The 21,344-nt window shown below is 51.2% G+C and overlaps 1 protein-coding gene across 1 annotated transcript; it reads right to left on the bottom strand.

The window, feature by feature from the left end:
- Window positions 1–2,108: 2,108 nt before the first annotated feature.
- On the bottom strand, window positions 2,109–7,740 carry GJB3 (gap junction protein beta 3). Its single transcript, XM_037149827.2, has 2 exons — window positions 7,644–7,740; window positions 2,109–4,253 (listed from the first exon to the last, which is right to left on the bottom strand). The coding sequence occupies exon 2, from the start codon at window positions 4,190–4,192 to the stop codon at window positions 3,383–3,385; it is 810 nt and encodes a 269-aa protein (XP_037005722.2). The 5' UTR covers window positions 4,193–4,253; window positions 7,644–7,740; the 3' UTR covers window positions 2,109–3,382.
- Between the last annotated feature and the right edge of the window lie 13,604 nt (window positions 7,741–21,344).

The raw sequence follows: 21,344 nt of genomic DNA on the forward strand, positions 1-21,344 counted from the left end.
GTTCACACAGGGCTGTCCTCACCACCTTTCCTCACATGGTGGAGAGGGAAAGGGCATCCTTCCCCTGTCTCTCCTTTTTAAAAAATATTTTTTGTGTGGGGAAAGGAAGGGAGAAAGAGAGGGAGAGAAATATTAGTGTATGAGAGAAACATCAGTTGGTTGCCTCTTGCACACCCCGCCCCCCAAACATGGACCTGGCTCATAACCCAGGCATGTGACCTGACTGGGAATCAAACTGGTAACCTTTTGGTTCACAGGTAGGAGCTCAGTCCGCTGAGCCACACCAGCCAGGGCTCATGCCTATTGTCACATAAGGACACTGATCCCATTCATGAGAGCTCCACCCTCACGACTAATCACCCCACAAAGGTGCTACCTCCTAATACCAACACATTGGGGGTTAGGATTTCAACATGAATTTGGGGGGAAATGCAAACATTGAGTTCATAATGAGTCTTGGACCACGGTGATGAATGCAAAACAGCCTTCTGTTTCCCTGGGGCTGCAGGGTGGCTGTTACATCGTGCAGCAGGTGTAGACTTGGAGGTTGTGTATATGAAGTTGAAATCTGTCATAGGCACGATTGAAGGAAGCTTGCAAGTGAATTCTCGTGCAGTTGGGGAGGAGGAAATAGAGGTGTGTACCCTGAGCAGAGAAGGCCAAGGGGCCATGAGTGCTATCTTGTGGTGACAGTGATGTGTGCTGGGGACTCTGGGTGATGAATATTAGCCCAACACTTACTGGATGAGAATAGTAATGCAGCTGTGATGCTCAAAGTAGCTCTCAGGCCAAAGGCGGGCTGTCCAGGGCTGGAACATCCTCATCCATGGTCCTGGCCTGCATCCCGGAGAAGCAGGGTCAGGTTGGAAGCTCAGTGCAGGCTGGTGATAGCCAGTGATGTTCTCTGATTGCTCTGATGGCTAAGCCTCCCTTGGCCAGTGGGCTGAAATGTCCTGGAAGATGCTGGAATGCATGGTGTCAAGTGGATAAAGATCACCTGTCCCTGGGACCTTTGCAACCATCAGTTCAAGCTGGGCCTGAGGTACCATAGGGCCTGGGCCGCAGGCAGACTTCCCTAAGCATGGTTGAACCTGGATTCTTACCAAATATGTTAGCTCTGCACTCATGTTTTACCAACAGCGTCTCCTTTTATTGCTACAACAACCCTAGGTTCTGTCCCTTTGCCTCTCTGCTCTGTGCTTCCCCCTTCTCCACCCTGCTCTGTGCCCTGGGAGGCTGACCGCCTCAGTAGGCGCCCTTATCCTCTGGCTTCTGGTGGGGCTGGATCCCTGGAATGCACCGGTGTGTGAGCAGGAGATGGCAGAGTGAAGTTGGGGTATTTATTTGGTCACAGCCCACAGCTCCTGTGTGTTAATCCTGTCCACTGCTACCCTGGTGCCAGCCCCAGGATACTGCAGCCCGTTGTGGATCTCCTCAATCATGCAGAGACCTTCAAAAACAGCCCTCATCCCGGAAACTCTTTTGAGTTATTTGGTTTGAATGCGCCACCTGTTTCCTGCCAGGACCCTGCAGTCAGGGTCCCGCCGTACTGGTGACAAGACTGGTGATAAAACCCCCCTGTACTGGTGACAAGACTAAGGTTCTGTGAGCTTGTCGAGCTGTAACAAGGTGAAGCTGTGATCGTGCTGTGGTTGTGCCGTGATTCAGACCTGGGGGGTGGTGTCTGCCCAACCCTGGGCCCTTGAACTGGGCTGGTGTATTCTCTCACTGATGGCCACCCTTGAGAGCGAAGGTGAACCGCAGCCTGTTCCCTCTGCACGGTGACCTGATCTCTCCCTGCCTGCACTGGCTCTTGGCTGACTGCCTCCTGGACTTCTGGCTCCTGGCCTTGGCTTTAATAGTCACTGAACGTTCCTCCAGGTCAGTACGGACTTTGCACCTCCTTATTCTTTGTATTCAGGTCTGGATGTCGATGTTGGTGTCCCCTAAATTTCAGGGCATCACACAGCACTGGGGACAGGGCTGTGAGCCACCCCAGAGGGCTGTTAACGCAGACGAGTGTGCTTCTGGCTCCCCCAGGCTCTTTGGGCTCTGCTCCTACTCCCTGTGCAGCCCCAGCATCCTGCCAGGGGCCAGCATGGAAAAAATACTCAGGAAAAATGAAAAGAGCTGAATAATGCTTGGGTGAGGCTGGGACCACGTGCCTTCAGAGGAGACAGCTGGCCTGTTGGGAGAGTGTCCAAGGAGCGAGAGTATGACTAACAGGGGTTTTGTGTACACAAGGTGGGAATGCAGTTGTAAAGACAGTGACTGTGTTACGCGGAGCAGGGACTGCGATTTGTCTGTAATGAGAGGGCAGTGATTGTGTGTGTGTACCAGGTCAGTCTTCCTCCAAAGTGCTAGAAGCCTGGTTGTAGTGGGAGCATGGCGCCCTCTTGTGTCCACACGTCCAATCACAGTAGGTTCCACGCCAGCTCCCACCTGTCAATCCCAGCCCAAATCTACCTTCAGCCCACACCCTGGCTTCTCCCTAGCTCAGAGGGCCACCTTTCCTGCCCTCGGGGTCTTATGGGTGGGACTGTGGGAGAACAGAGGACTGAGCCAATTTGTATAAAACACAGCCTTTATTGATTTTGAGGAAACTGCCACGGGGACGTTCCCATCAGGACATCCACCTGAGTCCCCTGGAACAGGCTCTGAAAGGCTGGCGCCAGCTTGAGCACATTTGTGGAGAAAGGTGGGAGAAAAGCTTCCTGAGGCTGAGAGAGTGGAGTCGGGGAGGGGACTTTCTCTGAGAGCAGTGGTGGTGACTCAGAGGATCCCTGATTGCTGCAAGGAGGGGTGGGGTCAGCAGAGCCTCTTCCTCCTCTTCCCAAATCCGTTCTCAGGACTCCAGCCCTCCTGCTGCTGGGAGAATTTTTCCTCTGCACCGCACGGATCTGGGTGCTTCTTCGGAGGGAAAGGAAACTCTCTTTGGTCTGGTGCATCCAGCCCAGGGCAAGCATCTCCCTTCTTGTGACCTCCAGACTTCTCTGCACCTGCCATTCTCTCTTCTTGGAAGCACCTCTCACCCCTTGAACCGTACGCCCCAGGGAAGCTGGGCTTGATCACCCCCTCCTGGGTTAGGTGGAAGCCCTGCCACGAGTGCCCTAAGCGTCCCCTTGCACAGTAGATAATGTGCTTGTTTCAAGCACATTCAAAGTCTGTCTCCCCCCGAGGGCGGGCACTGGGGCTGTGGTGTGACCTATACTCAGGTATGCAGCACAGTGCCCAGAGTTCAGAAAGTATCTGCCTACAAGAAAATTGGATAGCTTGGTGAATTCAGAGCGGGGACTCCCAGCACCTGTTGGACCCCTCCATGGGCGCAGTACCTCCTGACCTGCCCCCATCGGCAGACGTAGTATTGCTTCCCAGCCTGTGGTCAGATGGGGGTCAGGGTGGGTGCAGAAGCATGCAGCTTGTCACGGTCGGGGTCCGGGACCAACTCCCCAGCCTCCACCAGCTTCCCGTGGCAGCGGCAGGTGGAGGCCCGGCTGGCAGAGGATCTGGGGTTGCGGCCGCCTGGGGGCCTGTTCTTGCGCATGCCTCTGAGGACCCTGTGGAAGATCAGGTAGCAGATCTCGCTGATGGTGAGCACGATGCAGATGGCAGAGGCACCCACCATGAAGTAGGTGAAGACCTTCTTCTCCGTGGGCCTGGCAATGTAGCAGTCCACAGTATTGGGGCAGGGCGACACGGAGCACTGCACCAGGCGCGGGATGCTGAAGCCATACCAGAGAGTGTGCAGCAGGTAGAGGAAGAGGAATTCGATGGTGAGCTTGAAAATGAGGCTGAGCAGGTAGGTCCACCACAGCCCGCCGTGCTTCTTGCCTGCATTGTCATACAGCTTGGTGCACTGGTCCCCGTGCTTCTGGCGGTGCCGCCGCTCCCGCTCCTCGCGGTAGGCCACGTGCAGGATGACCAGCAGCGAGGGGCAGGTGACGAAGATGAGCTGCAGGGCCCAGAGGCGGATGTTGGAGATGGGGAAGAAGTGGTCATAGCAGACGTTGGAGCAGCCTGGCTGCTTGGTGTTGCAGTCAAAGTCCTTCTGTTCATCCCCCCACACGCGCTCTGCGGCCACCACGTACACCAGCACGCGGAAGACGAACACCACCGACAGCCAGATGCGCCCGAATGCTGTGGAGTACTTGTTCACGCCGCTCAGCAGGTTCTGGAGCGTCTTCCAGTCCATGGTGCCGGGTGGGGGCGCCGGGGGCCCGGTGTCTGGTAGGGGTGCGGGGGGCTTTGCACAACTGACGGGATAATGGAAAGACCATGTTAACAAACAGGTGACATTTATCAAGCTTTTACTCTGTACAAGGCACCGTTTTAAGCTTTTTATGCGGTAGACTCATTTGGTCATTGCAAAGGCTCTGTGAGATCAGAAATATTTTCCTTCCTAAAGTACAGATAAATAGGCAGAGAGGGTAAGTGACCTGCCCAAAGTCACAGGGCTAGTGTACCAGGAGGAAGAGAATGTGCACTTGCTGGTAATGACAGTTGCCATTTATTATTTACTATGAGCCAAGCATAGAGCTAAAATCTATGTGCAGGATTTCATTTAATCCTTATAACAACCCCGGGAGGTAGATACTATTATGCTCCTCATTTACAGATGAAGATAAGGGTTGCAAAAACACTTAGTACATAGTAAGTGCTCAATAAACGCTGGCCACTTGGGGAATGCAGACGGGTCAAGTCACTCATTTAAAACTAGAGTTGAACGCCCTGGCCAAGTTGCTCAGTTGGTTAGAGTGTTGTCTCAATACACCGAGGTCATGGGTTCGATCCTTGGTCAGGGCACACACACAAAAGAACCAACCAGTGAATTCACAAATACATGTAACGACAAATCAATGTTTCTCTCTCTCTTTCAAATCATTAAGTAAAAACATATTTAAAAAACCCTAGAGTTGGATTCAAGGCTGGACTGTGGGTGCCAGGGCTGTGCTGACCACCATCTTTTCTCCCCTTCTCTGCTGGATGTCTGCCTCAGTCCAGCTTCTTAGAACCTACCTTGCTGATGCCTTGCTACCGTCCTGTGAGGCTGGGGCTGACTCTTACTTCCCAGAGAGGACACTGAGGCTGGAAGAGGGGAAATAACCTCTCCAAGGCCTCACAGCCCGCGGGTGGCGAAGTTGGGAGCCATTTCACGTTGAGGGGTGTGTGAAGTGGGGCAGTGGTCTGGCTCTGGGGGATGCCAGATCCGGAGAAAGAGCTGGGTAGAGCTCCCTGCGCCAGGCCCCGGGGGAGCCCAGCCGCCCCGGCCACGCTGGATGCCAGGGCTTTGTGGTGCAGAAACATGTTTCCTTCACGCCTCCAGATCACACACCTTCCTCAGCCCCGGAGTGACTCAGAGGGTGTGGATGGGCGGTTCTGCCTGAGAGCACCTTGTGTCTGGGTGCTGCGTGGGTGTGACGGCATGTGGCCCTGTGTGTGTGTGTGTGTGTGTGTGTGTCTGTCTGCATGCACATGTGAGAGCTCCTGGAGCTGGGTCTGTGACTCCGAACATGCGTGGTGCCTGCTGGCCCCCCCCCCGCCTGGCCACATCTCACCTCTCCACTGCCACTAGCTTGGTCCAGGCCACCGTCAACTGTTGCTGGTGTAATTGCTATGGATTCCTCTCTGGCCTTTCGCTGTGGCTCCTGCACCCCGAAAGCCCATGAAATCGGGTCCTGTTACTCCCTTGTTTAAAACTCTCTGCCAGCTTCTCATGACACTTAGATGCCCCCAGAGTCTACGTTCTCACCCTTCTCTCCTACATCGTCTGTCACCCGGCCTCTCTCTGCGCCAGCCACCCTCGGGACCTCAAGAGCTTTGTAGTTTTTCCCACTGTCCAGAATGCTCTTCCTCCAGAACCTTGCGTGCATGGCTTGACCCTCCCCATCACTGAGGCCTCTGCTCAAGCATCTCCGTAGAGCAGTGGTTTTCGACCTTTTCATCTCACGGTACATGTAAACTAATTACTGGAATTCTGCAGCGCTGGCAATCTGACCAACAAAGTGGGTATAGTTTTGATTCATTCACACTGGACAGCTAGTGTTGTGTTGGCGGTTGTCATTTCTTATTCGACAATCTGAGGGAAAAGAGGTCAGTGCCCCAGACTAACTAGCCAGGTATTGCATGTCTTAAAAGTTCTTGTGACGCACCAGTTGGAAATCGCTGCCTTAGAGGCCTCCCCAGAAAACCCTGAATCTGGGAGGCCATTCCCTCCCAGTCACTCTGCTCCTGCCTGCTTTATTTTCTTTATAGCATTTACTCGCCACTTGAAGTGAAAGTATTTACAGTTTTTAAATTATTTATTGTATCGTCTCTCGCACTAGAACGTCAGTTCTGTCTAGCTCACTGCTCCATTAGCGCCTAGTGCTGCGCAGGTAGTAGATACTCAATACTTGTTGAACCAACAAACGAACGACTGCTGAATTGCTGGGGAGGCCGCTTGGAGGGAGGGGCTGGGCGTGCAGGCAGGAGCCCTAGGGGGCGGTGTGGACCAGGGGGCTTGGGGGAAAGGCTGCCCTTCTCTGGAGACAAGGAGTGGTTCCCTCTCTGCCCTTCAGTCCCCCTGAGGCCTCTTCCCTGGGAATCTCGGACAGGACAGGGTGACTGCGGAAGACCCCACCCCTGGACACCCTCCTAGTCTCTCCTGACACCTGAGCTTCGGGGAGTGGCAGTGGGATGTGCGTGGAGTGTGGGGTCACATCTGGATTTAAGCCTCAGCTCTGCCGCTTGCTGCGGGGTGACTTCCAAGAATCCCCAAACTCCCTGACTCCATGCCTGTATCTCTAAAGGGAAACAGGTCCTGCTTCCTGGGGCCGTTGTCAGAAGCATGAGGCCAATCGCTCCCCAGCCTGCCACTCACCTGGTGGGAGGTGGAGGACACTGAGGCGGAGGTCAGAGCCCTGCGTGCCAGCCCTGGGAGGAGAGGGAGGCTGCCACGAGCTTCCGCTTGACCCCCTGCCCACGGCAGCCCGCGCAGCGCAGCCCCCACGCTCCACCGCCCCCCCACCCTGTCTGTTCAGTCCTGCCTGACACACCCCAGGGACGGACTCACCAGCAAAGAATTTCCCTCCGAGCCCTGGCTCGGGACTGGTGGAGCCGGTTCTGGTTCCCCACCGCCCACGGCCCCCCAGTACCAGCTCCCAGCCGCCCGTTTTCCCCCGGCGCCTGGACGGAGCGCCGCCCAGCGTTTGTGCCCACTCGGTCGCGCCCGCGCCCCCCACCACCCCGAGGACACAACTACGGTTGACCATCGTGAACAACGCGGCGGGCAGGGGCGCCAGTCCCGCGCAGTCGAAAATCCGCGTATAACCGAAGCTGGTCCTTCGCTTTCGCGGATTTCCAACAAAATCTAAAATACTACACTTCCTCCCTCCGCCCACCGGCCTCCCGCGTTTTTTTCTGTCATTTCAGGCATCTTGGGAGCCTGCAGAAGTAGGAGGGGTGTCTGGGAACCTCCTGGCAGTTGGAGCCCCCACTCCCTCCTGGAATCGAGGGGCACGAAGGCAGCACAGAGGATGCGGTGGGGGCCCCCATCGCCCGGCTCCCCGGCGCCCCATCCTCTGCCTGGCGCGGTGGGCAGGATCCGGTCCCGCGGGCGCTCAGCGTCCTGGGGGCCGGGTGGGGGCGCTCACACTGGCACTTACCCGCGACAGAGCGGCCGGCGCGGGGCCGGGACCCCAGGTCCTGGAGGCCCACAGCAGAGGCTCCGCAGTGGCGAGGAGGCGCGGGAGGAGGCAGGCACACCCTAGGGACGGTGGAGGAGGGAGGGTCGGGGGAGGAGCCCGGCGCCTGCAGGGCCGAGAGGGTCGGGTCCTAGCCCCCACGCGGCCGCGGGTTCCCAGGGCAACCTGGGCAGGAGGGAGCCCCGGCTTTTTCTTGTGAGCAGGGGCATCCGTGGCCATGGGCAGGGCTGTTGCAAAGTCTCCAATGAGATTAGGGGCGTGAAGCACGTTAAACTGCCCAGTGCCGTGGCTGGGGACGGGCTGCAATCACGACTCACCCACGCGCGTTACCACTGAGACTGCAGGTCACGGTCCCCGCCCGGCCTCGACCCCGCGTGGGGGCACCCTTGGGGACCTGCCTTGCCAGCACGACGGGTCCTCCACGGGCTGGTGCCTCAGGCTGTGTCGTCCTCGGAGGAAGCGCGTGCGCCTTGGAGAACCCCAGTGGGAAGGGGCGAAGTGAATCCTGTCGTTGCGTGGAGTTCCTACAGTGGGCAAATCCTGTGGGAGTAGGGTGTGGTGGGTGGGTGCCCCTGCTGCCCAGGGAGGCAGGCCTGCAGCTGGCTGGGCTCTGCGGACTGGGACGCTTTGTCTCATTTACTAGCGTGCCCTGATTAGGAAACCGAGAGCCCCTGGAGCCCCAGCCTTGTCCGAAGAAGAAACCCCGGTGTCCCTGGTCTCCCTGAGGAGTCCCGGGACCTTAGTCATGTAGGGCAGCCCTCGCAGGCTCTGCAGCGATGATGTTGCTGGCACAAGAGTGACTCATTTTCCCCAGGACTGCTCACGAATGCCCGTGGCTCTGGTGTAACTAACGGCACACCCCTTTACTCTCCTAAGTGCCCCCAAAGATTAATCACACCCGTCACCCTACTCGTTGTGATAGAGCAGTGATTTTCAACCTATGTGCCCACAAGAATTTTTAAAACCTGTGATACCTGAGTAGTTTAGTCCCAGGCACGGAGCTCTTATGCCTTAGACTGTAAAAAAAAAAAAAAAGACAATAGCCAACACAACAATAGCTGTCCAGTGTTAGTGGAGCAAAATTATACCTATTTTTGTCAGATCTGAAAAAATATATATATTTTGGTGTGCTGCAGCATTCTAGTAATTGGTGTATGTGCCGCCGTGAGATGAGAAAGGTTGAAAGTCTCTGTGACGGAGAACTAACAGCATCGGCAGCTCTGAGACATCTTCCTGCCAGGCAATGTCCTGTGGGCTTTATTTCATCTTCACAGTGCCAGATGGTGGTGGTGTGATCTTCTCCACTCTTATAAATGAGAAAACGGAGGTGCAGAGAGGTCAGGCGACTTGCCCATGATCAGAGCAGAGCCAGCTCTGGAGGCTTCCCCAGTCACTGGGTCATGGCCTTGAAAATCGACCCGAGACTCAGCAGTGCTGGGCGGTCCAGTGATTCTGTGCACACGCTGGTGTGGGGACATGAGTATGACGGGGTCTGTGACTCCGCCACCTGCTCCCAACCACCTGCTGCTCCTCTGCACTTCAGAGCAAATCCAGATCCCCACTTCCTCACCTGCCGGCCACGCTTCAACCCGTTTGGACAACGTTTCTGTCCCTACCCTGTTACTAAAGACAACCCTGTCAAGGTCACCATGGATCTCCGTGATGATAAATGGAATCGTCACCTCTGTGCTTCTGTCCTCCGGGGCATTTAGAAGCACCTGCACAGCTGACCACCCCTTGCTCCTCAAGACACTTTCTTCCTTTGGCTTCCTTGATACCATATTTTCTGTTCCCTTGTACCTTGGAGGCCTGCCATTCTGGTCTCATGTGGGCACGTCCCAGGGCTCCGCCTCCTGGCTCCTGGGTCAGCTCACCCAATCCTGGGGCTTCCGATACCGTCCATTCAGTGATGAACCCTGCATTGGTAGCATGACTCCTGACTTCTATCCAAGCACCAGACTAGGTAGCCAGGGCTGCCCCTCGCCCACTAGGTTTCTAGTTACTTGTTTTTCCTTCCTGAGATCAACTGTGCATCTCTGACTACAAAGACGTTCTCCTTCATACATTTACCTGGTGACGGTATGCTATGCACGCGTGCTGTGCTTCACTGTGTTTGTGTAACAAAGTGTAGCACATTGTTCTCAGTAGCTAGTGAACTAGCTCATTCTTTTTAAAAATAGCTGAATGGTATTCTATTTTCCCTCATCAGTAGAGATAGAGCTGCTTAAAAACAAAACAAAACAAAACAGAAAAACCTCCCCCAAACCAGAACAACAGCAACCAAAACGCCAGCTGAATAGTGTAAGTACCATGATATATGCAATCAATTCTATAGTAATGAAAAGTAAGGCTGTTTCCAATCCTGTATTTACTTCCATTATAAAAACCATTTCAGTAAATATCCTTGGACAAAGCATGGTGATCACATGTTTTATTATGTCCATTAGATGTATTTCTAGAAGTGGAAGTTTTTAGTTAAAGTTGTAGGCTCATTTAAAATTTTGCTAAATATTGCTAACTCCCCTCCACAGATGTATCAGTTTATTCTGCCAGTCGACACAAGAGGGCTTGTTTGCTCATATTCTTGCCAATATAGAACATGATAAAACTGAACGATCCTTGCCAGTGGTATCTCATTATAGTTTTCATTTGCATTTCCCTTCTGAGTGAGAACAAACAGAGTGTGAACTGTCCTTTGCCTTTGCTCATTTTTCAATTGGATGATTGACTTCTTTATTATTTATTTCTTAGGAGCTCTTTACATATTAAAGAAATAAGCCTTCTGTCAGTGGTACAAATGGAAAGGATTCCTCTCTCCCAGTTTGACACGTGTATTTGACATTGTGTAGAATTAATTTTTTTGATGTAGTCAAATGTATCAATCTTATCTTTTATGGTTTCTTGATTTGCTCATAACTAGAAATGCCTTCCCCACTCTGAGAACTAAAAAAGAGTTTTTTTCTCTCATGGTTTCTTCTAGCTAAGCAGTGCTTCATTAATATTAGCCGGATCATGCCATTCCCCTATTAGAACCTTGTGGTAACTTACCATTACCTTTATACTAACACCCACTCTCCTGACACTGGCCTGCAAAGCCCCAAGTAACCTGATCCTGCCTCACCTCCTACCACATGGCCCCTTGGTCTCTGCTCACCGATGGTCACACCAGCCTTATTCGGTCGGCCTCTGGCCTTTGCATCTGCAGTTCCCTCCACCTGACCTGCTCTTCACCTGGCAGGCTCCTTCTCCTCCTCACCAAGGCCTCAGCTTCTTGTAGAGTATTGGCTGGTCACCCCCTCTGAAGCTATCTCACCCCACTTCTCAGCAGTCACTTGTCAGAAAGCCCCCCCTGAAACTGCCTCCCAGAGAGCAGGGAGCTCGCTGGTTACGCTCCTGCTCCATCTCCAGGGCCTGGAAGTAGCCAGAGCCCAGTTATGATTGATACCTGCGAAGTACCTGTTGGCTGCACATAGGGTTATGTGTGTGAGCTGTTTGTACTTGAGACTGGGTAGCTGTGTGTTAAAGGGGCAGCATGGGGTGTGGCGTGTGTATATTTGGTGTGTGTGGTTGTGACTGTGTGGGATTGTGGGATTGTGGAGGTGGTCTGTGTGCAGCGGGGTTGTTCTGCCCTGGTGACCCGGTGATTTTGTTGCCTAGGTCCAATCGTTCAGACCCTTCTGGATGCTGCCCCCTTACTCCTGACATTCAGCAGTGACCCTGACAGCCGGCCTTTGCCCTTTCTAGAGGGAGCTGGGAGAGTCTCCATTCCAGGAAGAGGCTCTGGGGCCCTGCTGCCCCACATCAAAGCCCTGCTCCCCGGCAGGGTGACTGCTGCGTGGGAGGGCATTTAGGCCGTCCCCCAGCCGCAGGGGAAGGCCCCGCTCTACCTGGGCCTTGGCAGCTGTCCCAGCCACCCCCACTTCCCTCAGGGCCGACACATACCTGCTCTCTGGGGGTGGCAGGTCCTTAGCCTGTCACTGTACTCCTTCCAGCCCAGGCTGGTCTTGCTCTCAGATCTGTGTCTGCAAGTCTGCCCCGGCCTCAGGCAGGGGCTTCCCGGGAAGGGGCAGGGCCTTGTCCCTCTGGCTGGGATTGTCCCTGTGTTTGTGTGTGTGCAGCAGGGCTCTAGGCCTTCTCTTCCATTGAGCAGAGAGGTGGGGCAGCTAGAACCCACTGGAAAACAGGCCAGGTGGAGGGGACTTCCAGCCTTGCTCCGGCGTGTCTAGGGCTGTGACTAGGGAGGAAGAGATGTCCCAGGCTCAGGCTGTAATGTTGCTTCCCTTCTAAGACATCCCGAGTCATGTACAACTTCTGCCTGCACAACTTTATCCTCAAAGAAAGGAGGTGATGTGTGACTTCTCTAAGCTGCTGCCAGAATTCGACCATTCTACCCGTACGCTGGATCCCACCCCTCCTCACCCACCAGACCTCCCTCCACCGCCTCTTTCTCCTCCATCGCTGCTCTTTTGCTCTTCATTGAATCTTTCCCATTATAACAAATATGCTGGTATCTCTCCATCTTAAGAACAAACAAATAAACAACCCCCCTTGACCCCATTTTTTCTAGCATTTGCCCCATTTATTTACATTCCTTTATAGCACAACTCTTCAAAAGAGTTGTCTTGATTCATTATCTCCATTTTTTTTTTTTTTTTGCGTTTCTCTGCTCTCTTGAATTCCCTCCAGTCAGGGTTTTTTGGCTCCTCATAGACCACCCAAACTGCTCTTGCCAATGTTCCCATAGCTAATCCCATGGTCAAGTTTCAACCTTCATCTTTCCCTGAACTCCCAGCAGCTTTTGGCCACCAGGACATCATACTCGCCCATTTTTTTCTTCCCTTCTGGGCTTTCTTTCTCAGTCTCCTTTTGCTGGTTCCTCCAGATCTCCTGACTTCTAAATATGGGGGTGCCCCGGGCCAAGGGACTAGGACTCTCTTCTCTGTCTCCATTCAGTGTCTTGGGAACGTCATCTGGTCTCAGGCTTGAGATATCAAAATTAGGCTGACAACTCCTACTTACCTATCTTCAGCCCAGACGTTGCCCTGAACTCCAGACCACTGTACCGATCTGCTTCTCAACTTCCCCTTTGGATGGCTAGTAGAAGTCACCAACCTACACTGTCCCTAATTAAGCTCCTTCCTTCTCAGGGTTGCCAGGTTTAGGAACAAAGAAAACAACAAAACAACAACAACAACAACAACAACACCCCAAACCAGATGCTCAGTTAAATTTGAATTTCAGATAGAGCATGGGGCATATGTGTGCTAGAATAGTTATTTATTTATTCTTAATCTGGAATTCACATTTCATTGTGTGGCCTGTATTTTATCCGGCAGCCTACTCCTAATTCTCATCTCCAGCCTTCCCTTCTCCCTTCACTTCGAATAAATGGCAGTTTTTCTTACCTACTGGTTCAGGCCCAAAACCTCAGAGTCATTGTTGACCCTTTTCTCATACCTGGCGTCCAGGGCCAGTGAATCAGTTCGGTGATACTTTCAAAATATTTTCAGAATCTGGCCACTTCTCACATTCATGTTATCCTGTTAACGTTTAAGCCATGAATCATTCCCCCCACATTATTGCATAGCCTGGAACTGGTTCCCGTGCTTTATCCTTGTTCCCATTCATCTGTTGCTAACACAGCCACAGAGGAGACCACACCCCTTTCTGTTCAAAATGCTTCCATTGGCTCCCTGCTTACTCAGAGTGACAGCCAAAGGCATCAGGATGGCCTGAAGGAACCTATGTGAGCTTGTCCATCCTTCTCAGGCCTCAAACAAAAGTTCTGGCCTCATTTTCAGTGCCTCTTGGCTTTCCTGCCGCCCCATCTCGTTGGCTTCCTTGCTCTCCTGGGTGCTCATGGGTCTTCCCCAGCCTCAGTGCCTGTGGACTTGCCCTTCCTTCTGTCTGGTGCACTCTCCCCCAGACCTCTGCCTGGCTCGCCCCTGGCCTCCCTAACTCAAATTGCAGCTCCCCTCACAACACAACACTCCTTAACCCCTTCCTGCTTTATTTTTTCTCTTAGCTTTATAATCACATAACATATTTAATATTTTGCTTATTCTTCTGGTTGTCTTCCCCGTTGCTAGAATCTACAAGGACAGTGATTTCTGTCTGTTGTGTCCATGGGTGTCCTCCCAGTGTCTAAAGCAGTGCCTGGCACCTGGTAGACAAAAGAACTTGCAGAATGAGTGACTGAAACCCACCAAGCACACCAAGTTCCGGTCCCAGGCCAGCACACAGCAGCTCTTTGCTGTTTCATCAGTTCCCTTCTAGCTTAGCATCCCATCCTCGTACCCTCCAGAAGTTCCTCCCTGGCCACCTTCCCCCCTCCAGGAAGTCTTTACTGACTGAGCCTCATCTTTTCCCCTCCTTGCCCACAGGCCAAAACCCCTGGTACTAGAGGATTGGCTGTCTGGCCTCACCTAGCCTTTGCTCTCTCTTGGATGGGAGGAGGCTACTTTCTTGGGCTGTCCTTCGAGCTGCAAGGGTGTGGGGTATCGGGGTGGCTGGGGAAGCCAGCAGGGGGTGAGGCACATGCAATATGCCTGAAATCAGCCTGCCATCTGCAGTGTGGGAACTTCCAGAGCCTTGACCCTGGGTCGAGGAGGTGACGGGCACTGGACATTGGGGAGCAGAGCCTAGACTGGGTCTGGGTTGCAGGCCCGTGGTCCCTGAACTCTCTGTTCTTATCAATTGAAGAGGTCTTGACATAGGCACCTGAGTAGAGGGTCTGCCACAAGCTGAGCTGGGGGCATAAGGACAGGAGCAGGTTGGGGTGGTGGAAGAAAGTGATGAGGTCGTTGTGTCTGGAGCTGGCTAGAGGACATGTGTGTTTGTAAATGATAGTCCAATCCAGACATTTGGACAAGGCCATCAGGGCTTTCTGACATGGCCTGTAAAAACCCTTTCTGATGATGCAAGCGCACAACAGACAGTTTCACCCCATCCCACACTCCATCCCTGGGCCTCACCTAAGGCCCGACACCAAGCCTCCCAGAGCCTCAGATGTCGGGTGTGGTTCAGAACTGGTTGTTTTCACAAGCTAAGTTCTCTCTGCATCCACACGCCTGGCTGGGGTGGTCTGAGGATGTTCAGGGGCAGCTGGATGCAAGACACTGGGCCTCAGGAAAGAGAACAATGGGTACCCTTGTGCACTGTAGGTGCAAATGCAAAATGGTGCAGCTGCTGCTGAAGGTTTGGCAGATCCTCAGAAAGTTAAATATGGAGTTACCAGGTGACCCTGTGAATCCATGTCTAGGTATATACCTGAAAGATCTAGAAACAGGGATTCAAACCAATACTTGTACATGAATGTTCGTAATAGCACTGTTCATAATAGCCAAGATAAATGTCCACAAAGGAGGAATGGGTAAACAAAATGTGATGAATCCGTACAATAAAATATTATTCAGTAATAAAAGAGAATCAAATTCTGATACATACTACAGTATGGATAAATCGTGAAAACATTTGCCAAGTGAGATAAGTCAGATACAAAAATATAGGTAGCGTATGATTTCATGTGTATGAAATGTGTACAATAGGCAAATTCATGGAGACAGTGTTGTTAGAGGTTACCAGGGGCTAGATGGAGGCGTGAACGGGGGTTACTGTTTAAAGGATACAGAGTATTTGTTAGGGGTGATGAAAAAGTTCTGGAAATAGTGGTGATGGCTGTACAACCTTGTTAATGCAATTAACACTTCTGAATTGTACACTTAAAATGGTGAAAATGGTAACTTCATGTTATGTATATTTGGTCACAATACAAACATTTTTTAAAAGACAGAAGAGGGATGATTTGGGTGTCAGCAGTGGGCAGCAGCATAGGAGAGCGCAGGCTCACCCAGGGAGGGTGTGGAGACTGAGAAGAGTGGACGGCCTGAGACAGAGCCCTGAGTACCTCCCCAGGGAAGGGTGAGCATGGTGATGTTGAAGGAGATTGAGGAGGGGTTGATTGGCAGGAACCTAGAAGAGTGATGTTCGTGAAGCCTGGGTGTGTTAATTAGTGCTCTCGAATGCAGAAGACAGAAATCCAGGTTGGATGCATTTGGGCACAAAGGGGAGTTGACTGGTTTGTAGAAACATGGGAAGGGCAGGAACACCTCAGGGATCTGGAAGTACCTGGCTGGAGTCAGGTCTGGATGTGTCTGGATGTGTCTAGCACCTCTCTCCTGATTGTCTTACCTGTTGGTTTCTTTCTCTCCAAGTACTGATCAGCTTTTGCACAAGGTTTTGCTCATGGTCACCAGAAGCTCTGAGCTCACACCTTCCCAAGTTTTGTGGCTACATGCTTCCCTTAGAAATGACTCACGTAACCTGGGGAAGAACACTGAGCGGCCTCACCTGGAGTACCTATCCACCCTGAGGTGTTGCCTTTAGCACCCCAGTTTAGAGGGAAGGAGAAGCATTGGGTGGACAAAACGCATAAAGTGTTGATGGCACTTGGAAGAGGTTCTAGAGGGAAGGCCATCTACTTTGTTAAATGGCTCATTGCACAAGACAAGGGCTAGAAATACCCACTGGGCTTAGTGACCAAGGAATTGTAGGTGCACTGGGCAAGGGCGGGGTGGTTTGAGTGGGGTGGTGGAGTACAGACTGGACCATAGCTGGTGGGGTGGGTGGGAGGTGAGGAAGTCGCCTTAGTACGTGCAGGCCTCTGTTTCAGAGGGCACAGTGGTGAAAACCGAGAGAGATAAGGAGGGAGCTGCGGAACACATGAGGTCAGGAAGGTTTTTTTATTTCTTGTTTGGATGAGAGAGGTGAGCACGCTTGAATGCTGAGAGAGCCGGAGAGAGTTAGAGGTTGAAAAGACCAGAGAGTATAGAGAGGTGGGGAGACAGGGGACCATGAGCACAGGTGGGGAGATTAGAGCATTAATAAAAGTGGGCTCAGCACTTTCTACTGTGTGGGGGGAAGGGAGGGAGGACTTGTGTGGGCACTGATTGGTCTGTGGGTCTGATGGCCATTGACAGGAGAGCATTCTTCTCAGATAGCTTCTGCTTTTTTGGAGAAGGGGGCTGAAATCGAGATGGAACTGTCTAGAAGGTTTGAGGGGAGTAGAAGGTTGAGAAGGCTAGCCCCATGAAAAACAGCAGGTAAGGATGAGGATGGTCAGATTGTGCTGGAGAACAGGAATCTGCAGTGGCCTCACTCTGTGGGATTCACTCTACAGATCCTAGCACGGGGTGCAGATATGGTAAAGCACAATTGGATTGATCTGGGCCTGGAGTTTTGCTAAGCAGGAGGGACAGAGGGACAATGGGGATATTGACTGGATGGCAATTCATTCCAGTCATTATATGCCAGCAATTATTTATGACCCTTTTACTGCATGCCCAGCATAGTGTGGGGTCTAAAGGTACTGGTCCTGCCCTCGTAGAGCTTGCAGTCTAGTAGGGAGGGCAGACATCAATTTAGAAGTTCTCACGTGAAATGGGAACACCTCCCAACCTGGTGGGAGATGGTGGAGCTCAAGTTCAGGCTGGATACAGAAGGAAGCAAATGGAGGGGTCTGGCGGATTGGGAGAAGGTTGCATGGTGGGGTTTTGAGGTGCCTACATAGGAGGTTGCCTGTTGATCTGTTGAACAAACATGAAGGGATGTTGAGGAAAGAGCTAAGTGGGAGGGGAGCTGTGGTTAAGAGTGGGATGACTGCACCTGTCTCACCGTTTCCTCCTTCCCTCTCGTTACGATAGCCCACCTGTGGTTTTCCTGTTGCCACCTGAGCCTCCATCTGGGCTCTGCATCTCATTCCCTCCGGCTCTCTTGGAGCCCTTGACCTTCTTTCCCCTCTACTGAATTTATTTCACCATCATTTAAATATTGCCAATTCTATCTCAGTGTAAAAAATATTTTTTCTTGACTGCTTCCATTCCCTTTCAACGAACACCCTTTCATTTTCTCTGCTTCTTGCAGCCATTTTCCAATCAGTTGTCCACACTTGCTGTCACTGCTTGCCTGGCCTTCCCTGTCCCTTCTTTTCACTGGCACCTGGATCTCTATGATCATCGTCCCACCATGGATATCAGTGAGCATCTTTGTTCACCTGGTGAGTGCTTTTCAGCCCATCTGATTGGACTCATGGCAGTTCGACCCTCACGATCACTTTCTGCTTCTCTAGACATGCCCCTTCTAGAACCTCCTAGTTTTAGAAGCTTCTCCAGAATACTTGTCTTTTGGCTTCTGTGATATCCTATTCCCTTGGTGTCTATGATATCAGTTTACCCCATAGTTCCCTTTCTGCTGGCTTGTGCCCACTCTAACTGGCCTTTAAGCCTGCACCCTAGAGCATCATCTCATCTCTCCCCCAAAGTCCCTGTTTAATACCCGCCACTTTCAAGGCTTATGTTGCCACCCACCGTAGAAGCCCAAATCTAAGATGATTCCAAATAAAAAGCAGCCCCTATATTCTCTCCAATGAGGCGGCCCTCCAAAAAGTTTGGGGGCTGATTGGAACACATAAACTTTAGCATGGTTGAAATAATTTATTGACTTAGTTTGCTATGCATTAAAAAAATCACATTATCTAAACAGTGTAGTAAGACATATTATTTTTCTCCACTCATAGTTCATGAAGCAATTTTATTTAAGCGTTTAACATTTTTTAACACTTGAGTCAATGTCATTAGAGTCTTGTTGACCAAAATTGATCTTTTACAGAACACACAAACTTTATTTTTGCCCCAATATTGGTGACATACACTTTTTCAAACTGGGTATGATGCTGGGAACTTTATTCTTTGCCACAAAAGCCTTGTTGCATAACGTGAGGTTTGCATAAATTAAAAACAAATCATCTGGTAGGTGTTATGTATCATCTCTACAACATAATCACTTCCTTTATTGTTCGAGTAATTTTTTTTAATGGGCTTGCTGAAAAAGACAATACTTGCAACACCCCCAGGAATAATGATTGAATCTATGTGTAATGTGTTTGCTTCCACTTTTTTTCTTTATTTTGCCAAGAGACCTCCATGAAAATCCAAAATTTCATTGACTGAGGTTATTTCAGGCTAATGAGTTTCCCCCAAAGAGAGTTTTGTTGTTCAAAAGGCAGTAATTGAGAGCATGTATCATAATATTGACTTTATAAGGACTTGAATTGTAAGACAAATCCTTCCCACCTGAGGGATAATTTTGGAGCAAAATTTTATGTTATATTCAGGCATTTTGCTGACAACTCCCAAATCCATATCTCCTGACCAGTTCTTTTCCACCTTCTACCCAATAGCCTCCTACACATTTCCATCTGGGTGTCAATCATTCAGTCAGTTGACACATTTTTACTGAGTGCCTACTATGCTGTATGTTAAGCACTGTTCTAGATGCTGGTGGGTAAAAGAGGAACATGATTGAATCCCTTTTCTCAAGGAGCTCATCCTGGTGCGATGACACAGAGAATCAACATGTAAACAAACAAGAACATTTCATTTACTAGTAAATGCTACGAAGAAGATGAAATGGTACCATGTGTTAGAGAGTGGTGGTGTGTGATATGTGCTTCATCTGGGGAGGGTGGGTCAGTAATGGCCTCCTGGAGGAGATGGCATCTGAGTTGAGACGTGGATGCAGAGGAGACAGTTGTGTGAAGGTCTAGGGCAAGAGTGTTGGCAGCAGAAGCCAGTGCAAAGACCCTGAGATGGGAGAAGGCCAGCGTGGGCAGGGCCTGCGGGAAGGGAAGAGCCCAGGGAGATGAGTTTGGAGAAGTAGCCAAAGCCTAACCATGTAGGGACTTGCAGGCTGTGGGAAGGAGTTTTTTTTTTTTTTTTAATTCTTATGGCCATGATGAGAAGACACTTGGAAGGTTTATGCAAGGAGTGAATTGACTGATCTGATTTATATGATAGAAAGATGTCTCAGGCTGCCTCATGGAGCAAGAAATGCAGAGGAGCAAGAGTGGGGGCAGGGACCAGCTGGGGCTGGCATCCAGGTGTTCAGCGAGGTGGCTTGGCCTGGCAGAGAAGCACTCTGAGATGGTAGGAAGGGAGTGGACTTTGAACATATTTTGGAATTATATCTAATGGGACTTGCTAATTAATGGTGGATATAATTAGGAGGAAAGAGACACGCAGGTTTGTTAATTGAACAGCTGGGTGGAGGGGAGTGTCATCTTCCAAGGTGGGGAGGGCAGGGAGGCAACATAAATCTGTGGGGGGGATTAGGAGTTCTATTCTGGATGACCAGTAGGAATTTGGATACATGAGTCTACAACTCTTGGGAATGTCTGGGTCTCAACATGTACATGTGGGAGTCATCAGTTTATAGGTGGTTTTATAGATGGTACCAGATGTGATCACAGACGGGTAAATATACAGAGGAGGAAAGTGGGTAGAGAACTGGGTTCTGGGGCATCCTACATTTAGAGATCAGCAAGGGAAAGGAGAGGCATTCGATGGGGATCAAGAAAGACCCATCGGTGAGGTGGGGAAAGGCCAGGAGAGGGTGCTGCCTCAGAGTCAAGGGAGGCTGCTGTTCAGGAGGGAGCTCCCAATGGCCAGATGTTGCTGAGGGAGCAAGATGAGGGTGAAGGACTGCCCATTTTGATTTGGCAGCTTGTTGGCCACTAGTGACCTCAACAAGAGTGGTCCTGACTAGAAGAGGGAACTGTGATGTGAAAGTGGAGACAGCAGGTACAGGTGGCTTTTGGAGGATTTTGTTTTCTGTAAAAGGGCCAGGAGCTGGAGAAGGATGTTGTGTTAAGAGGGGATTAAGTAAAGGGAGAGAGGAAAACATTAAAGCACATTTACTGAAAAGGGATTGTGAGGCAACAACTGTGGAACCCAGGCCAGAGTTAAGTGAGAGGTGGGGGGCCCAGCACACAAGCAGAGGGGATGTATTCAGAGAGGAACACCTCGTCCATGTTACAGAGGGAAGGCAGAGTGAATGGGCACTCAGACCAGGAGGAGGCTGGCAGGTTTGGGGGTAGGGGTGGATAAATTAGTGCTTGCCTAAATTAGTGCTTGCCTATCGCCTCTGTTTTCCAGAAGCGGACAATGCCTGGCTGTCAGCCGAAATGGAAGATTTGGAGAATGGATGTCAGAGTTCTAGGGAGAGAGGAAAAGGCATGATAAAGTCATCTTTGAGAATAGTATTAAAGTGTTAGGAAAATTAAGAATTTCTTAGAGGTGCTGAGTGCCCCCTTGACCTTTGTGGTCAGAGGTTCCCATCGAAATCTTTCTGTCCTGTTGTCTGATTCTCCAGATGCTCTGGAGCAGGTGCTCGGGTTTAACTAGAGTTAGGGTCCTGCCTGGTAAGTAATTATAGAAGCACAGAAAGGCGAAGGAGTGGAGGATGTCTACAAGTCGGCAATCACCTGGGGGCCCCTGGAATCCAAGATGGGAATGGAGAGCAGGGTGTGAAGTGGTGGTGGATGGTGAGATAGTGGTGGGCAGTAGACGGGGCAGAGGGATTGCTAGAGTGGGAACCAGAGTGAGTGAGTCGGATACATGGGAGATGATGCAGCTCTTAGTGCAGAATAGGTCTAGGGTGTGAGCACTCATGTGGGTCAGTTCAATGGGCGGAGAAAAAGATTGTTAGAAGCAAGGAAGTCAAGAAACTGAGAGGTCAAGGTGTTGGATATGAAGGCATTGAGAATGATAATAGGCATAATAGTAAAGAGACACAAGGAGCTAAGTGCTGAGATGGTCCATGGATGAG

Source organism: Artibeus jamaicensis, unplaced genomic scaffold (assembly GCF_021234435.1).
Source record: "Artibeus jamaicensis isolate MK-2021 breed Jamaican fruit bat unplaced genomic scaffold, CSHL_Jam_final scaffold_847, whole genome shotgun sequence".
Classification (NCBI taxonomy): Eukaryota; Metazoa; Chordata; class Mammalia; order Chiroptera; family Phyllostomidae; genus Artibeus; species Artibeus jamaicensis.

Coding starts and splice junctions, on each gene's coding strand:
- GJB3 (XM_037149827.2), bottom strand. CDS start 4,192: ATGGACTGGAAGACGCTCCAGAACCTGCTGAGCGGCGTGAACAAGTAC.